General features: G+C 62.4%; 1 protein-coding gene across 4 annotated transcripts; it reads right to left on the bottom strand.

Annotated features, from left to right (window-relative positions):
• Positions 1-4,326: 4,326 nt before the first annotated feature.
• Positions 4,327-16,665, bottom strand: OLFM2 (olfactomedin 2). 4 transcript variants are annotated; one of them, XM_068664526.1, is made up of 6 exons: positions 16,423-16,665; positions 9,304-9,453; positions 8,290-8,445; positions 6,763-6,985; positions 6,372-6,478; positions 4,327-5,281 (listed from the first exon to the last, which is right to left on the bottom strand). In XM_068664526.1, the coding sequence occupies exons 1-6, from the start codon at positions 16,477-16,479 to the stop codon at positions 4,604-4,606; spliced, it is 1,371 nt and encodes a 456-aa protein (XP_068520627.1). In that variant the 5' UTR covers positions 16,480-16,665; the 3' UTR covers positions 4,327-4,603. The 4 variants fall into 4 exon arrangements, with proteins under 4 accessions (XP_068520627.1, XP_068520628.1, XP_068520629.1 ...); XM_068664527.1 differs by having other exon boundaries at positions 6,763-6,982; positions 16,423-16,662; XM_068664528.1 differs by lacking the exon at positions 16,423-16,665 and adding an exon at positions 12,906-13,090.
• Positions 16,666-16,867: the final 202 nt, after the last annotated feature.

Genomic DNA, 16,867 nt, shown 5'->3' with positions numbered 1-16,867 from the left:
CCCCATCCCAATCCCAACTCCATCCCAATCCCAATCCCCATCCCAACCCCAACCCAGTCCCCATTCCAACCCCAACTCCATCCCTATCCCATCCCAATCCCATCCCCATCCCAACTCCATCCACATCCCAACCCCATCCCCATCCCATCCCAACCCCAACCTCAGCTCCATCCCCATCCCATCCCATCCCAATCTCAACCCCAACTCCATCCCTATCCCATCCCAATCCCAATCCCATCCCCATCCCCATCCCAACTCCATCCACATCCCAACCCCATCCCCATCCCATCCCAACCCCAACCCCAACTCCATCCCCATCCCCATCCCATCCCAATCCCAATTCTATCCCCATCCCATCCCCATGTCATCCCAACCCCAGCTCCATCCCTATCCCATCCCAACCCCATCCCAATCCCAACCCCAACCCCAACTCCATCCCAACCCAATCCCAACCCCATCCCAACCCCAACCCCAACCCATCCCAATTCCTCCCCCATCCCCACCCCATCCCCATCCAACGACACAATTTAGGCTGCAGCTCCGTGCATTATGGACAAAATATCCGTGCGCACTACTTTTGGGCTCGCTGCCTGTTTGAGCCACGGCGCCCAGTCCCGACCAGTCGCCCACCAGTGGGGTGGTGCTGGTGGGAGGCCCGACCTCACCCGGGGAGGACGGAGGCTGCTGATGGATGGCTTCCTCCACCAACAGCCCCCGACCTCGCCGCTATCTCCAGCGGCCATAAATCCACCCGGGGACGCATCTCCCACCCCCGATGGATGCTAAAAGCCCGGAGCGGGGAGCTGGAGGTCCCGTGGGGAGGCCGAGGTGTAAATCTCAGCACGCCGGAGGCTGACGGAGCAGAGCCCAGCGCTCATTTTTTTTTTTGGCGGCCGGTTTTAGCTCCCCGCTTCCCTTCCATAAATAAGCCTCAATTATCGAGCTCCCGCTGCCTTTCGGTCGGGGGAAAGTCCCCGGCGGGCCGTGACGGGAACGGCGGCTGAGAACACAACAATAAGTCTCTGCAGTAAACATGATTAGCGCCGAATCCCCGGCTCGGGAGGGCGCGGGGGTGTGGATCTGCTGACGCTTAATGACGAAGCTCGTTAGGAACGGGAGGGCTGGTGCCTGGAGAGCCTTGGGACGCCACCTTCGCATCCCTCATAGCCATTCCGGGGAGGTTTTCGTGGTTTTGGGGCACTTTTTGGATGCATTGGAGGGGGAGGGAGGGAAGGAACCATCCTATTATTGGGGGAAATATCGGGGGAAAATGCCCAGCGTGGTGCTGAGTCCCCAGCTGGGATGGGAGCGGAATAACCAATGCGCCTCCCGGCCGGGCTGCGCCTTCGCAGGAATCACAATCGGCTGGAAAAACCCAGCCTGCAGGATGAGTGATTTCGGGCAGGGCGACAGGCTGCTTTCCAGCAGGCTTTCTCCACGTGTCAGGTTATTAAACACCCTGCGTTTGGCTGATTTATTTATTTTTTTCATTTTTTTTTTTTTCCTCCCCTCCCCTTTTTCCCCATTCGCAGCCGTTCCGACGGCGCGGAGGCAAGGCAGCGTTTTTTCTCCCCGAGCCAACGCGCCGTCACCGGCAGCTGCACTGCAGCACTCGCCGCGTCGCCTCCGCTCCCACGGGGCCACCGGCTCGGCCCCGAGTGCTGGGGGGGGGCACACGGGATGCTGAGCAATTCAGGATGCGTGCCCCAGGTGCTGGTGGCGGGGATAAGGGCACGCTGCCCTCGCTGTCCCCCAGAGCTTTCGCTCACCCCATTAATTTTCGTTAGCGAGCCGTCGGGCTCGGTGGCGTTTTGTGGCCTCGGAGGAGGAGAATCTGTGCTGGGTTTGGGTGGTCACGGAGAAGGGGAAGGGAATTTGGGGAGAAGGGGCTGGGGCTGTGGGATGGGATGGGATGGGGATGGGATGAGGATGGGATGAGGATGGGGATGGGATGGGGATCGGATGGGATGGGGATGGGATGAGGATGGGGATGGGATGAGGATGAGATGGGATGGGATTGGGATGGGATGGGATGAGGATGGGATTGGGATGGGGATGGGATGGGGATGGGATGAGGATGGGGATGGGGATGGGGATGGGGATGGGATGAGGATGGGATGGGATGGGGATGGGATGGGATGGGGATGGGATGAGGATGGGGATGGGATGAGGATGGGGATGGGGATGGGGATGGGGATGGGATGAGGATGGGATGGGATGGGGATGGGATGGGATGGGGATGGGATGAGGATGGGGATGGGATGAGGATGGGGATGGGATGAGGATGGGATGAGGATGGGGATGGGATGGGGATGGGATGGGATGGGGTGAGGATGAGATGGGTTAGGATGGGACGGGATGGGCAAGGGCATTGGGATGGGGATGGGATGGGCATAGGAATGGGATGGGGGTGAGGATAGGGATAGGGATGATGATGCAATGGGGATGGGAATGTCTATGGGGTGGGGATAGGGAAAGAGATGGGGATGGAGACGGGGACGAGATGTGGATATGGGAGTGGATGGGGATTACAGACGGAATAGGATGGGATGGGGTGTCAATGGGATGGGACAGACGTAGGGATGAGGATTGAATTGGGATGGGATGGGGATAGGGAGGAGGATGGGATGGGGATGGAATGGATATGGGATGGGGACGGTGAGAGGAATGGGGTCAAGATAAGGATGGGAATGGGATGAGGAGGGGAAGGGGAAGGCGATTGGGATGGGATGGGGCTTGCACGCCTTGCTGAGCGCCCCTTTTAGCAGCCTGGAGAAAAGCCCCTGGCGCTGCTGGAAGCTGCTGCTGACAAACGAGGGCTCCTCGCAGCAGCCGTGCTGCAGCCCGGCCCCGCATTGATGTCTGCGGCCCACGGGTCGCTTGGATACGGCCTCACCGAGGCGGGGAGCCTTGCTCAGGCATTAATTGCTAAATCACCCTTGCAGGGGATTTGCCATCCGCTGCCTGGAGCCAGCAGCCGGGCGTTTGTGCATCGCACACGGGGCTGAGCCCTGTCCTCCTCCTCCTCCTCCTCCTCCTCCTCCTCCTCCTCCTCCTCCTCCCCTGGCTCTGCTCGATGCCCGCCCTGCCCGTGCCAGGGTCGTGCCTCGCTCTTGGCCGCCGGCCCCAGCAGCAAATTAAAGTCCCTGCATGAGCGAGCCTCGAGCCACGGCGCCAAATGGGGCTGGAGGGGGGCTTGGCTGAGCCCCCGCTCCCATCCCAGTCACTGGGGCTGGGGCAGAGGCGCTGCTGGGGGGCAGCCCCCAGACCCGGAGCACCCCAGTGCCAATGGTGCGCTGCAGAAGGGGCGCACAAGGGGGGGTCTGACCACCTCCGAACCCCTTGGTCACCCCAATTTCGTTATGTGAAGCTCCCAGGGCTGCTGGTTCCCCCCGCCCAAGCTCGTTCCCCCCTGCCCAAGCTGAAGCCCCCCCACAACAAACTGATCATCGAGGCTGGAGCGGGCTGGGCTGTGCCCAAATCCACCCCTGGAGGTTTGCCAGGTTGGGGGGATTCCTGTCAAGGCCTGGCACCAGCCCCTCTGCCACCTCCACCCACAGGTCCTCCTGTCCCCCACCCCTTTGGCCTCGCTGTCACCACCCCCCCCTCTGTCCCACCTCCTCCGGCCTCTCCATCCTTTCCTTCCTTCCATCCACTCTGTCTCCTCCATCTCCTTCCTCCCCTTCATCTCCACCATCCTCACCATCATTTCCATCCCCTCCATCCCCACCTCCTCCAGCCCTTCATCTTCTCCATCCCCTCCACTCCTTCATCTTCTCCACCTCCTCCATCCCCTGAGCCCCTCCATCCCCTGAACCCCTCCATCCCCTCTGTCCCTTCACCCCCTGAACCTCTCCATCCCCTGAACCCCCTCCATCCCTCTCCATCCCCTCATCTTTCCCATTCCCTGAACCCCTTCATCCCCTCATCTTCCCCATCCCCTCCATCCCCTGAACCTCTCCATCCCCTGAACCTCTCCATCCCATCCCCTCCATCCTTCCCCCCCACCCAGGGGCCAGGTTCCCGCCGCCCCGACCCCTCTGGGTGCCCGTTTTGGGGCTCGCTGCCCTTGCAGCGCCTGCTCCAGCCGCTCGCCGCAGCTGTGCTGCATTTTCCCTTCCTCTTGCCTTGCTCGGCTCTGCTGTCATTTCCCCGGCGCCGCACCCGCATGCATTAAACATGCCCGTAAACAACGGCTCCGGCACATCTGGAGGAACGCAGCCGGCTGCAGAGGGGGGACGCAGGAGAGACAACCGAGCTGCTGAGCGCCAGATCATAAAAAGAGCGGGGGAAAAAATAATAATAATAATAAAAGCACGAGCCTCATCAAATGTCAAAGAGACTGCTTTTATTTGCCGTCAAAATAAAGAAAATCGGGGGAAAAAGAAAAAAAAAAAAAACAGAACCAACCAAGGCGAGCTCAAATGAAGGCAGACGAGATCCATGCGCCATGAACCGCGGGGAGAAACCAAAGAAATGTAAAAAAATAAAATAAAAAAAAAATCATCGAAGAAGAGGAGGAGGAGGAAGGCTCCGTCCCCGAGAGAGGCGTAGAAAAATAAAGAGCAGGAACGGGGCGAGCGGAGGAGAGTCCGGCGCGGGGTCACAGCTCGCCCGACGTCTTTATGACGTGGAAGAGCGTGACGTTGTAGATGACCTGGTGGCCGTTGTTCCAGGTGTAGAGCACCCTCTCCCGCGGGTTGTAGTCCAGCATGGATATGTGGGAGTACTGGTTGTGGAAGGGAATATCCGTGTACTCGTAGCTGGAAGTGTTTGTGTAGTAGGCAAAGTAAATCTTGGCGCCGGCCAGGTGGGAGTTGGTGACGTAGAGCGTGCCGCAGATGATGAAGGACTCGCCGGCGCTGCGCTTGGGGTACCCGGTGTCCCAGCTGCGCAGCACCTCCAAGGTCTGCGGGTCCACGCGGCTCACCACGATGTTGCCGGCGTTCTGGTTGGTGGTGTAGACAGCCCAGAGCCCGCTCTCGTCCACCATGAAGTCGATGTCGGAGAAGCCCCCCCAGGAGTAAGGGAAGGTGTTGTTGTAGCCGGCGCCGGCCAGGCTGCGCTGCACCAGGACGCTGCGCGAGCGGAAATGGTACTTGACGGCCACGTTGCTCTGGTATTTGTTGTAGTAGAGGGACCCGTTGAAGACCACGTGGCCCGTGCCGGCCCAGGGGTGAGGCAGGAGGTGCTGCACGAAGTTCTGCCCCGTGACGAAGTCGTTCAGCGTCCGAAACTCCAGCACGCGCCGGCCCTTGTAGTAGCCGTCCATGTACCAGACCTGCGGCGGGAGAGGGTGAGGGGTGAGCGGCCCAAACGCCTGGCCTCGAGATGATGGGGTGGGCTGTAGGGTGTGCATGGCACCCCCTGCACCTTGCATGGCCCTCCTGCACCTTGCACAGACCCCCTGCACCTTGCACGGTCCCCCTGCACCTTGCACGGACCCCCTGCACCTTGCATGGCCCTCCTGCACCTTGCACAGACCCCCTGCACCTTGCACGGACCCCCTGCACCTTGCACAGCCCTCCTGTACCTTGCACGGACCCCCTGCACCTTGCACAGCCCCTCTGCACCTTGCACGGACCCTCTGCACCTTGCACGGACCCCCTGCACCTTGCACGGCCCCTCTGCATCTTGCACGGACCCCCTGCACCTTGTACGGCCCCCCTGCACCTTGCACAGACCCCCTGCACATTGCACGGACCCCCTGCACCTTGCACGGACCCCCTGCACATTGCACGGACCCCCTGCACCTTGCATGGACCCCCTGCACCTTGCACGGCCCCGTTCCCTGCACTAGTACTTGGTGGCAATCTATGGAGGCAGCACGTGTCCTGCAAGCAACGTTGCAGAGGGCTTGTGCCCTGAAGAGCGTGCAACAGGGGGCGTGCACCCCAGAGAGTGTGCAACAGGGTGCACGCACCCCTGAGAGCATGCACCAGGGGGGATGCATCCCAGAGAGTGGGGGCATGCAGGTGTACCCCAGGTAGCGTGCAGCTTGGAGAGCTTGTGTGCAACCCCGAGAGCGTGCACCACCAGGTGTGCACCCCAAAAAGCATGCACAACCCAAAAAGCGTGTATCCTGACTGCACGGGCAGCGTGCACCCCAGAGAGCGTGCACCGAGGAGTGTTGCACACCAGGCAGTTTGCACCATGGGCGCACCCCAAATTGCGCGCAGAAATTCTGCAAAACTTCAACTCCAACCCCGCTGAGCTGGAGGTTGACCACTTCGAAACCCCCCTCTGCTGGGGCTGGGAGGGTTTTTGGGGTAAGACACCCACAAAAGACCCGTGCTGGAGCCATGGGAAGCCCGGGCAGGGCTGTCCCCGCTGTCCCTGGGGGTGTCCTCGGGGGTGTCCCCGGCACTCACCCGGCTGTCGGCGCTGGGCGTCATCGTGTCGGTCATCCACGACCCGAAGCGGGAGCCCGAGGCGCGGATGGTGATGGGGTTGCTGACGCCCGTCAGCTTCCCGCAGCCTGGGGAGGGGGACAGGGAGCGGGGTTATGAGGGGGGGGACACGTGGGGCTTCCTCAGGTTCCCCAGGGCATCCCGCAGCAGGAACCGGAGCTCGGCAGGGACACAGGGATGGGGCAGAGGGATGGGAAGCTGCCAAAAAGGGGAGCTGGATATGGGATGAACCAGGAAGGGGACACTGCTGTCACCGGGGTTGGGAGAACCCCCCCACCCAAAATTCCCCCTAGGAACCCCCCCCAAGCAGGAGCATCCCATGGGAGCGGTGAGCTCCGGGATTCCGCCGTACCCAATTTCTGCATGCAGGCGTGCAGCCGCGCCTCCAGCATCAGCACCCGCTGCTGCAGCTCCTCGTAGTCGTAGGCGCCCATCTCCTCCTGGATGGCCAGCAGGCTCCCGGAGAGGTTCCTCACCTCCTCCTTCAGGTGCACGATCAGCCGCGTGTCCGCCTTGTACTGGTCCAGCACGGGCAGCAGCGGCAGCAGCTCCGTCATCTTGTCCTTGAGCTCCTGCTTAGGGGGACAAAAATCAAAAAAACAAAAAAAAAAAAAAAAGAGAAACACTCCTTAAATTAAGGCTGTGCTCGCCCCGTGATGTCTGGCTGTCAGGACGGCCCCCGGTTCACCCCAAAAATCCGCCTGGGTGGGTGGAAATTAATTGTCACTTCACGCACAGGGTGGGAGCGTGCACAGATGCTGTGCGCAGCGAGGGATGAGGGAACGGGAGCAGAATTTCCCCCCTCCACCGGGTCGGGGATGTAAAAAAATCTGCTTATTTTAGCCCAAGGAGAAGGTTGAGGGCACTTTGACCTCGGCCAGGCAATGACTTGATTTTCCTGTGCCTTTTCTCCCTCCTCGCCTGTCATTTTAGGGCAGGATCGCATCCCGGACCGGGGGCCAACACCTCCTGCAGCAATTAAACCATCGAGCTTTGCTGCAGCCCCGGTGTTTAATCAATGCCTCGCCCCTGCAACTGGCAGGGCCCCGAGCCTCCTCCGGCCGTGTTCAGTGCCAAGAAGCTCCCGAGGCAGAAACACGCCTGAGCTGTCAGGATGAAGCCGAGAGGTTCCCAAAATAAACCCAAATAATCCCAAAACGGGATTTGGAGGGGCGCGGGGCCGGCGGCATCGGCGTGTGGGCTGCAGCTGTTGGCACCCGGCGCTCGCAGCTGCCCCTCGCCAGGTGGGAATGGGGCCTTGGCTGGGGAAGAGCAGCGTCGCATTTAATTAAAGGTGGCCGTTTAATTAAAGGTGACTCGTTGAGGCTGGCTGGGCTGGGAGTTGGCCGTCACGGCCGTCCTGGCCACGTGGCATCACGGCGTCACCATGGGGATGCTGGGTTTGGGATCACCGCAGGGATGCTCGGGTATGGGACCACCAGGAGGATGCTCAGTTTGGGACCACCACAGGGATGCTCAGTTTCGGGACCACCACGGGGATGCTTGGTTCTGGGATCACTGCAGGGATGCTCAGTTTGGGATCCCTGCAGGGATGCTCGGTTTGGGATCACTGCAAGGATGCTCGGGTATGGGACCACCAGGAGGATGCTCAGTTTCGGGACCACCGTGGGGATGCTCGGTTCTGGGATCCCTGCAGGGATGCTCAGTTTGGGATCACCGCAGGGATGCTCGGTTTGGGATCACCAAAGGGATGCTCACTTTTGGGACCCCCACGGGGATGCTGTCACACCCGGACCCCCACGAGGATGCTGATGCTGGCCTCTGCGCTCACAATCTGAGCCCACCACCACCGACGACCCCCCCCAGGCCACGCACCCTGCAGCCACCCCGAGCATCACCCAAGGATTTTTGGGCTCACCTGGAAGCTTTTGGCGTTGAGGCTCTTCTGGCTCTCAGCGGCCACGCGCAGCCTGGAGTCCAAACCCTTCATCAGCGCCTCGGTGTTGCGCACGTACTGCAGGTCCCGGTAGGTCCTCAGGTCCAGCACCTCCATGGACTGGGAGATGTTCTGCACCTGCGTGGCGGGACAGGGAGTTAATTACCAGCGACCCAATCCGCCTTGCTAATTAGGGTAATTCAGCTCGGTGCCCGTATGCACCCGAATCTTCCCATGGTGTCCCCATCCCTGCTCCCGCTCCACCGCTCGCGCAAACATTTGCAAAACCAATTTTCCCTCGAATGCATAAAGCGATACCTTTTACTCATCCCGCTTTGGCTGATATTTGTGTTTTTTTTTAAAATAAACCACCCGAGCCCACTTTTCCCAGCCCGCCCTACGAGCATTTCATTCTTTAATTTGATCCGCCGCAGCCCGGCGAAGTGATTCCATTTCCACGCTTTCAAACGCGGCGGCCGTGGCCGTGTTCCTCAAACGCTGATTTATTTATTAGCGCTGGCATTTAGGGGGCCGCCTCTGATGGGAGCCGCTCGGGAGGCGTTTCGCAGCGAGCTGTGATCAAACTTTAATCGGGCTGGTGGCGCGCGCGGCCCCAATCCCACCGCGCGGGGTCGGTTTGGGGAGAGAGGAGCCGATTGATGGCTTCTGCTGCTTTTTTTTTTTTCCTTTTTTTTTTTTTCCCTTTTTTTATTTCCTTTTTTTTTTTTTTTAATTTCCTTTTTTTTTTTTTCCCTTTTTTTATTTCCTTTTTTTTTTAATTTCCTTTTTTTTTTTTTCCCTTTTTTTTTGGGGATGATTCCTCCTTGGAAGTCCCTCCCAGCCACCCCACGACTGCGCCTGGCTGCCTGGAGGAGCACCAAGGATGCCAAGCGCGAGCATCGCCGCCAGCATCCTTGCTCCAGCAGCCCACCCTGCACCCAGGTGCTGTTCCCCACCCCAAAAAGAAACTCCCCGTAACTATGGGGATTTTTTTACCTTCTCGGTCAGCTGGCGGAGCTGGTGGCTGCGCAGGTCCCGGGAGCAGGAGCCCTGCACGGGGATGACGGCGGTGCAGAGGCATTTGCCATCGGGGGCTTGCGCCGAGGTGTAAACCTGCCAGCCCTCATCGGGGCTCTGGAATAGGGTCTGTGGGGCAGAGGGGGGGGGGTCAGCAGCTCGCCCTCCTGCCAGGGCGTTTATCCCCTTTTCTTCCCTCCCCATCCCAATTTTAAGGCAGGGAAGCCGAAGGGGGAGATTCCCCTGCTTTATTCACGCCCCAAAGCGGCGTTTTTGGTCTGTGCCGGGCCATTTGCGCGTTTCATGCGTAAATCAGAATTATTAATTATGAAAATCGACCGCGAGCTCGGCTCCCTCTCCCCAAAACGGCTTCCTCGGAGATAAATGACCCCGACGCCTGCAACAAGCCCAGGGACTCTGCCTGGATTTGAGCTCGGGGGCTCCCCCGGGAAAGGATTTTTTTTGGGCACGGCCGTGGCCAAATTTTGGGGAGAGAGCAGCCGGCGGCGCTGGGAAGTCGCCCCGATCCCGAGCAGCGGCCCCGCGGAGCATCCCCGAGCAGGGGAAAGCATCCCCAAAAAGCATCCCCAAAAAGCATCCCCGAAAAGCATCCCCGAAATGCATCCCCAAAAAGCATCCCCGAAATGCATCCCCAAAAAGCATCCATCTCCCCCCAAAAAACGCCCCGGGGCGCGCCGTGACGCACTTCGTAAACCCTGATGCCCCGCGGAGCATCCGCAACCCACGTTCCCCGGGACCCCCCCCCTCGTTCGTAAATTCTTCCCGGGGGGGGCTCGGGGCGCAATTCAGCCGCCGAGCCCCAAATTGGCAGCGATGCTCCCACCGCCCCCCCGGGCTTTGTGAGGTGCTGTGAGCACCCCAAAAAGCCAAAAAGCTGCCGGGGGGGGGGCCGGGAGGATGCTTCGTGCCCCGTGGGGGGGTCTGGAGGTTGGGGGGGGCGCATCGTGGCGGCCGAGGGCCTGTGCAATCTGTCACGGGGTTATTAATTAAAGCTCCTCGGGCAAGCTGCCTGCTCGCTGCTGACACCCTCGGCTGGGGGGGGGGGGGCGCTGGGGGGGCCGCCAGCCCCTCTCCATCCTTTTGGGGACACCATGGGGGGGGTCCCTGAGCATCAGCGGTCCCCTCTCAACCCCGGGCCTGGCCAAAAACCTCGCCCTCCAACCTCCGCTTTTAGGATTTAATCCCTTCGCCCCCCCTCCCCCCCCAAAAAAAAAAAAAAAAAAAAAAAAAAAAAATAGAAAAAATCGCCCCAAAAAAACAATGTTTTCTAGAAAAACCTCCCGGCACTTTGCGACTCCCAGCCTGACCCCGTGAGCGGCGCTCCCGGTCCCGCTGATTACCGATTTTTCTCCCCCCCCCCAAAAAAAAAAGTGCCTAATGATTAACTAATTAACGCCCCCAGCGCCGCTAATTGCCCTGCGACACGCTGGGGGGGGGTGAGGGGGGGGCTGCGGTGACGAAGGCCGCCGCGCTCATCCTCAGCCACCACAGACGCTCGGCCGGGGGGGGCACCCAAGGGAGCCCCCGCCCCATAGCGGCTGTGGGGTGGGGGCTATGGGGAGAGACCCTTTTGGATGGGGGGGGGGGAAAGGGGGTGCCCAAAGCACCCGCAGCACCCAGTGGGATTCCCCCCGCAGTGGGGTGCAGCGCGGGGAGGGATGCTTTTTTTTTGGGGGGGGGTTATGGCAAGAAGGGTCGTGGGGGGGGGACAGGAGGGTCGTGTCCACACCCCCCCCACGTCACCAGGGTCCCCCCTGCAGCATCACCAGCCCTGGCGCTGCGGTTGCAGCCCCCCCCCCAAAAAAAATGTTTTCTGTCCCCCCCCCGCTTTGCTCCCAACTTATTCTCATGCTCCTCACGCAGGTTTTAATGCCATAAATTTTTTTTTGGGGGGGACACAACACACTTGGGGGGGGTCCCAGCTTGGGGACTTGAAAATGGAGGGGGGGGTCACCCACTTCCCCTGGCCAGAAACCCCCCCTGGAGCCCCCCCCCCCCAGCTGCAGGGAGCAGGGGGGTCCTGTGGGGGGGCTGCTTTGTGTCTGGGGGGGGACAGGACACCCCGTAGGGGGCCACGACCCCCCCCCCCCAAAAAAAAAAATATTAAAAATTGGGGATTCTTCCCCTGAGTGGGCTCCGGGCTTCTTTTTGGGGAGGGGGGGTCCTGGAGTGCACTGCCCAAGAGGGGGGAGGGCTGGGGGCTCTGTGCCCAAAGGGGGGGTTCCTCATACCTGGGGGGGGTCTCCCCATACTTCAGGGGGGGGCCATACCCAGAGGGGGTCCCTATAATGGGGGGGGGACTCCCCATGATTGGGGGGGGTCCCTGTGATCAGAGGGGGCTCCTCATATCTAAGGGATGTCCCCATACCTGGGGGGGTTCACACGCCCACGGGGGGGTCCCCAAATTCGGGGAATCCCCAGTGCTCTCTACCCGGGGGGGGCGGGAAATAGGGGGGGGACCCGGTTCCTTGGGGTCCCATGAATATGGGGGGGTTCCCAGCACTCCCTGCATGGGGTGGGGGGGGTCCGGTGCTTTGGGGTCCCCATTAATGGGGGGGGGGTCCCACTGCACCTGACCGGGGGGGGCAGTGGGGTCCCTGCACATTTGTAGGTGGGGAGGGGATCCCCGTTCCTTGGGGTCCCAGGAATGGAGGGGGGGGTCCCACTGCTCCCTAATCGGGGGGGTCCCGATGTTTTGGGGTCCCAGTGAAGGAGATGGGGGGGTCCCCGATGTTTTGGGGTCCCCATGACGGGGATGGGGGGGTCCTGGTGCTCTCTCTTTAGGGGGGGTCCCGATGTTTTGGGGTCACTGTGAAGGAGATGGGGGGGTCCCTCCCTAACCGGGGGGGGGTCCCCGATGTTTTGGGGTCCCTGTGAAGGGAACGGGGGGGGGGTCCCAGTGCTCCCTAACCGGGGGGGTCCCAATGCCTTGGGGTCCCCGTGAAGGAGATGGGGGGGCTCCCGATGCTTTCTGTTTAGGGGGGGGTCCCGATGTTTTGGGATCCCAATGAAGGAGATGGGGGGGGGTCCCGATGCTTTGGGGTCCCCATGAAGGGGATGGGGGGGGGTCCTGGTGCTCCCTAACCGGGGGAGGGGAGTCCCTATATTGTGGGGTCCCAATGAAGGAGATGGGGGGGTTCCCGATGCTTTCTGTTTAGGGGGGGGTCCCGACGTTTTGGGATCCCAATGAAGGAGATGGGGGGGGGGTCCCGATGTTTTGGGATCCCAATGAAGGGGATGGGGGGGGGTCCTGGTGCTCCCTAACCGGGGGAGGGGAGTCCCTATATTGTGGGGTCCCCATGAAGAAGATGGGGGGGGGCTCCCGATGCTTTGGGGTCCCTATAAACATGCTGGGGGGGGGTCCCACCTCTCCCTCCTCCCATTTATTACCGGGGGGGGGACGGAAATATTACCGGGGGGGGGGCGATGCTGGACCTCTGCATCCCAGCCCCTGCCCATCCCAAGGGCAGCTCCTCACCCCCGTCCCCATCCCCAAATCCCATCCGTACCCCATTTTAACCCCCCCCCCAAAAAAAAAACACCCCCAAAAACCCACTCACGATCTTCTCCGAGGTCCCCGCCCGCGACACGGCGGTGCCGTTGAGCCCCACCAGGGAGGGGAGGGTTTGGGACATCCAGTTGGTGACCATGGCCATGGTGCTCAGCACGGCCCCGATCTTCAGCAGCGGCACCGTCATCTCGCCGCCGCCGCCCCCCCCAGCCGCCGCATGCCCCCCCCCTCCACCCCCCCCTTTCCCCTCCCTTCCCAAATTCGGGGGCTCCGCCGGGTACCGGGGGGCTCAGCCCCGCACCGGCCCCCGCCGCTTGCGGAGCCCAAGAAGCGGCGCTCGGCGCCCTTATAGCGCCGCCGTGACGTCGGCACGGGGTGGTCCCGGGCTTTTTTTTGGGCTTTTTTAAAAGATTTTTTATTTAATTAATTATTTTTTATTATTTTTTTATTTAAAAAAAAAAAAATGGGGGTAGGGGTTATCCCGCCCCCGGGGGGTGGGATGGGATGGGATGGGAAAGGGGTTAAGGGATGGGAAAGGATGGGAAGGGGGTTGGGGGGGGGGGGTTAGGGGAAGGAAAACTCACCCCCCCCCCGAAAAAGGAGGCTCATTTGGGATGGGAGAAGGACCCCCCCCCTCCCTAGAGATAATGGTTTTGGGGGCAGGACCTACCGAGATAATGGTTTGGGGGGAGCAGGATCCCCAGGGACCCTCATTTGGGGGGGGGGATGCAGGACCCCCAGGGACCCTCTCCTGGGGGGGGGGGGAACAGGATCCCCAGGGACCCCCACCTGGGAGAGGGGCAGGACCCCTTCCCCCCTCCAGACAATGGTTTGGGGAAGCAGCATCCCCAGAGACCCTCATTTTGGGGGGCAGGACCCCCATGAGCCAATGGTTTGGGGGGAGCAGAACATCCAGAGCCCCTTGTTTTTGGGCAAGAAGCCCAGAGATCCCTCATTTTTTTTTTGGGGGGGGGGCAGGATCCCCTACAGCCAACAGTTTGGGGTGAGCAGGACCTCCAGAGACCCCCGGGTTGGGGGGAGCAGCACCCCCAAAGACCCTACTTTGGGGAACAGGACCCCCAGGTCCTGATTTGAGGAGCAAGACCCCCAGAGCCCCCCAACTTGGGGAGCAGGACCCCCGGCCCCCTTGCCCCCCCCCCAGCTGTGATAGCAGTGACCTCTGCACCCCAACCTGCTTTGAGGCTGCAGCCACCCCCGAGCTCCAGACCCTCTGAGACCCCCCCCCAAATCCTCACCTCCTCCTCGTGCCTGTCCCCTCACCCTCTGCAGGGTGCAGAGCCCCGACCCGCTCGGTGCAGGGATGCAGAGACCTGAACCACTTGATGCAGCAATGCAAAGACCTGAAGAGCTCAGCGCAGCAATGCAGAGCCCCAACCTGCTCCATGCAATGCTGCAGAGACCTGACCCGCTCAGCGCAGCAGTGCAGAGCCCCGACCTGCTCCATGCATTGGTGCTGAGACCTGAACAGCTCAGTGCATCACTGCAGAGCCCCAACCTGCTCCGTGCAATGCTGCAGAGACCCGACCTGCTCAGTGCAGCAATGCAGAGACCTGAACAGCTCAGTGCAGCGATGCAGAGCCCCGACCTGCTCCATGCAATGGTGCAGAGACCTGACCCGCTCAGTGCAGCGATGCAGAGCCCAACACATCGAGTGCAGCAATGCAGAGCCCCAACACGCTCAGTGCAGTGATGCAGAGCCCTGACACACTCAGCACAGTGATGCAGAGCCCCGACACACTCAGCACACTGGTGCAGACCCCCGACCCTCTCTCGGTGCAGAGGCCCCACCGAGGCTCTGAGCCCGTTTTATGGCCTCCGGCTCCTGCCCTCGCCACGGTCACGCAGTGCCACCGCGTGGGGACGGCCACGCACAGCACAGGCTCCCCCACGCTGGCACCCATGGGTGGGATAACCAAAAAAAAAGCCCCAACGGGGTGGGGGGGGTTGGGGTTTTGTGCTGCAAACACCGGCCCCATGGAGGGGATGGGGCAGCGCCTATAGGGCCGGCTGTCCCCTTGTCCCCATGTCCCCGTGTCCCCTGGGTATGGGGACAAGGCCCCGGTGCTGGCAGATGCCCAGGATTGGGGAGGGGGGGGGGGGGCTTCACCTCTGGGGTGGCAGCTTCACCCCGGGGGCATCAAGCAGCCAGGGGATGGGGAGACCCCATAGTGGGCCCCCCCCCAAATTCCTCCCCACTTTATTACCCCGCTGCAGCGTCCCCATCCAGCACGGAGCGGGAACAAAAAGCTCATTAAGCCCAAACCCAACCCCAAAAGGGGCGGCGGGGGGGCATTTTTTTTGGGGGGGGCACATTTTGGGGACATGGCTGGGAACCCTCCACAGCCCCCTCCCACCCTTTGGTCCCCACATCCCATCCCTGCCCCGTTGCCCCCCCGGATGGCCCCCGAGGTTGCTTTGGGGCCCCCCCAGCCCCATCCCCACGCAGGGGCCACAAATGGGGACGGAGATGCCAAATCCCACCTGGAACCAGCCCCGTTTCCACTGGGCATCGCCCCGGCATCCCACAAAAGCAACCCCCCCTCCCTTTTTGGGATGCGGCTGCGGCCCCCCACCCACGCAAGCCAGGCTCATGCATATTCAACAGGCTGCACAACCGCCGCCGAATATCGAGCAGCTCATAACGAAGAAGCCTAATTGCAGGCCCGCCACGAGGCTCTGGCCGCCCACCCGTGGGCCTGGGGGTTCTTTTTTTTTTGGGGGGGGGACAGGTAGGGACACCCCCGACCCCCATTATTCCAGGAAAACCCCAGTCCCTTCCTGCAGCAGCTGTGCTGAGCTGGGCCAGGGTGGGTCGGAGGGTGGTGCGGGTGGCACGGTGGGGATGTGGGGGACACGGGGACAATTTAAAGACCCCCCCCCTCGTGTCTTTGTCCCCTCGGGTATGGTGGCACTGCCACTGGCACAAGGCCGAGAGGCACATGGGGATGGGGACATCGGCGGGGTGACGGCACGTGGTCCTGTGCCACCCCGGGGCCACCCAGGGGACCCAAGCCACCCACGCCCATCCCCAAACCCCACTGGGGAGCACCCATGGGTGTCACCCCCCTGCCACCACCCCCAGCTCCATCCCTAGGGGACGTTCACACCCCCTCGGTGTCCCCAAGCTGGGGACAACCTGGGGACCCCCCCCCTTGCACCCGGATCCAGGCCGCCGCTGTGTCCCTCGTGCTCGGCGGCCACGTGTGAAGGCGCGTCCCCACGTGGCCCCCGCCTCGTCCCCGCCGCCACCCCACGGGGGTCCCAAACCCGGGGTTCACCCCCAGGGAGGGGACGCGGAGCCGTCCCCGTGTCCCCACGTCCCCAGACCCCCGAGGCGGGGCGGGTGGGGGGACATGGGGGCGACGCTCGGCACCCACCCCGTGCGCCCCCGCACCTTGGGGTGCCCGGTGGCGCGCCCCCCACCCCTTTCGGGGACACCCCGGGGGCAGGCGCTGGGGGATTCCCCGGTGCCAAACCGGGCATCCTGATGATGGGGGGGGGTCGGACAGCTCCCGGTTCCCCCCCCTTCCCCTCCCCGCCCTTACCTGCATCGCGGGGGACCCGGCGGAGAGCAGCAGGAGGAGGCCGGGGAAGAGGCGCATGGTGGAGGCGCGGACTCCGCCGTTACCGGAGCCTCCGCCGGGGAACCGGGAGCGGAGCGGGGAGCGGAGCCGCGCCCGTTTCAGCGCCGCAGCCGCATCCCCGCGGCCGGGCCCCGCCGCCGCCGCCGCCGCCGCCACCGGCTGCAGCCGCGGCACCGGCCCGGTGCAGGGCGCGGCGCGCCCGGTAGGGGAGGCTGGAGGCACCGGGCCGGGGCCGTGCTGGGCGGAACCGAAGCGTTTGGAGCTGGGCGGAACGGCACCGGGACCGGGAGGGGGGGCTGCCGTGTGTGTGTGGGGGGGGTGTCCTATTGCCCCCCCCCCCCGGGATGCTCGGGGTGCGCGGGGGCACCGGGATGCGGTACCGGGACACCCGGTGGGCGCTGCGCCG

Source organism: Anas acuta, chromosome 32 (genome assembly GCF_963932015.1).
Source record: "Anas acuta chromosome 32, bAnaAcu1.1, whole genome shotgun sequence".
NCBI lineage: Eukaryota > Metazoa > Chordata > Aves > Anseriformes > Anatidae > Anas > Anas acuta.
The sequence above is the reverse complement of the archived record's forward strand: the minus strand, read 5'-3'. Positions and strand labels throughout refer to the sequence as shown.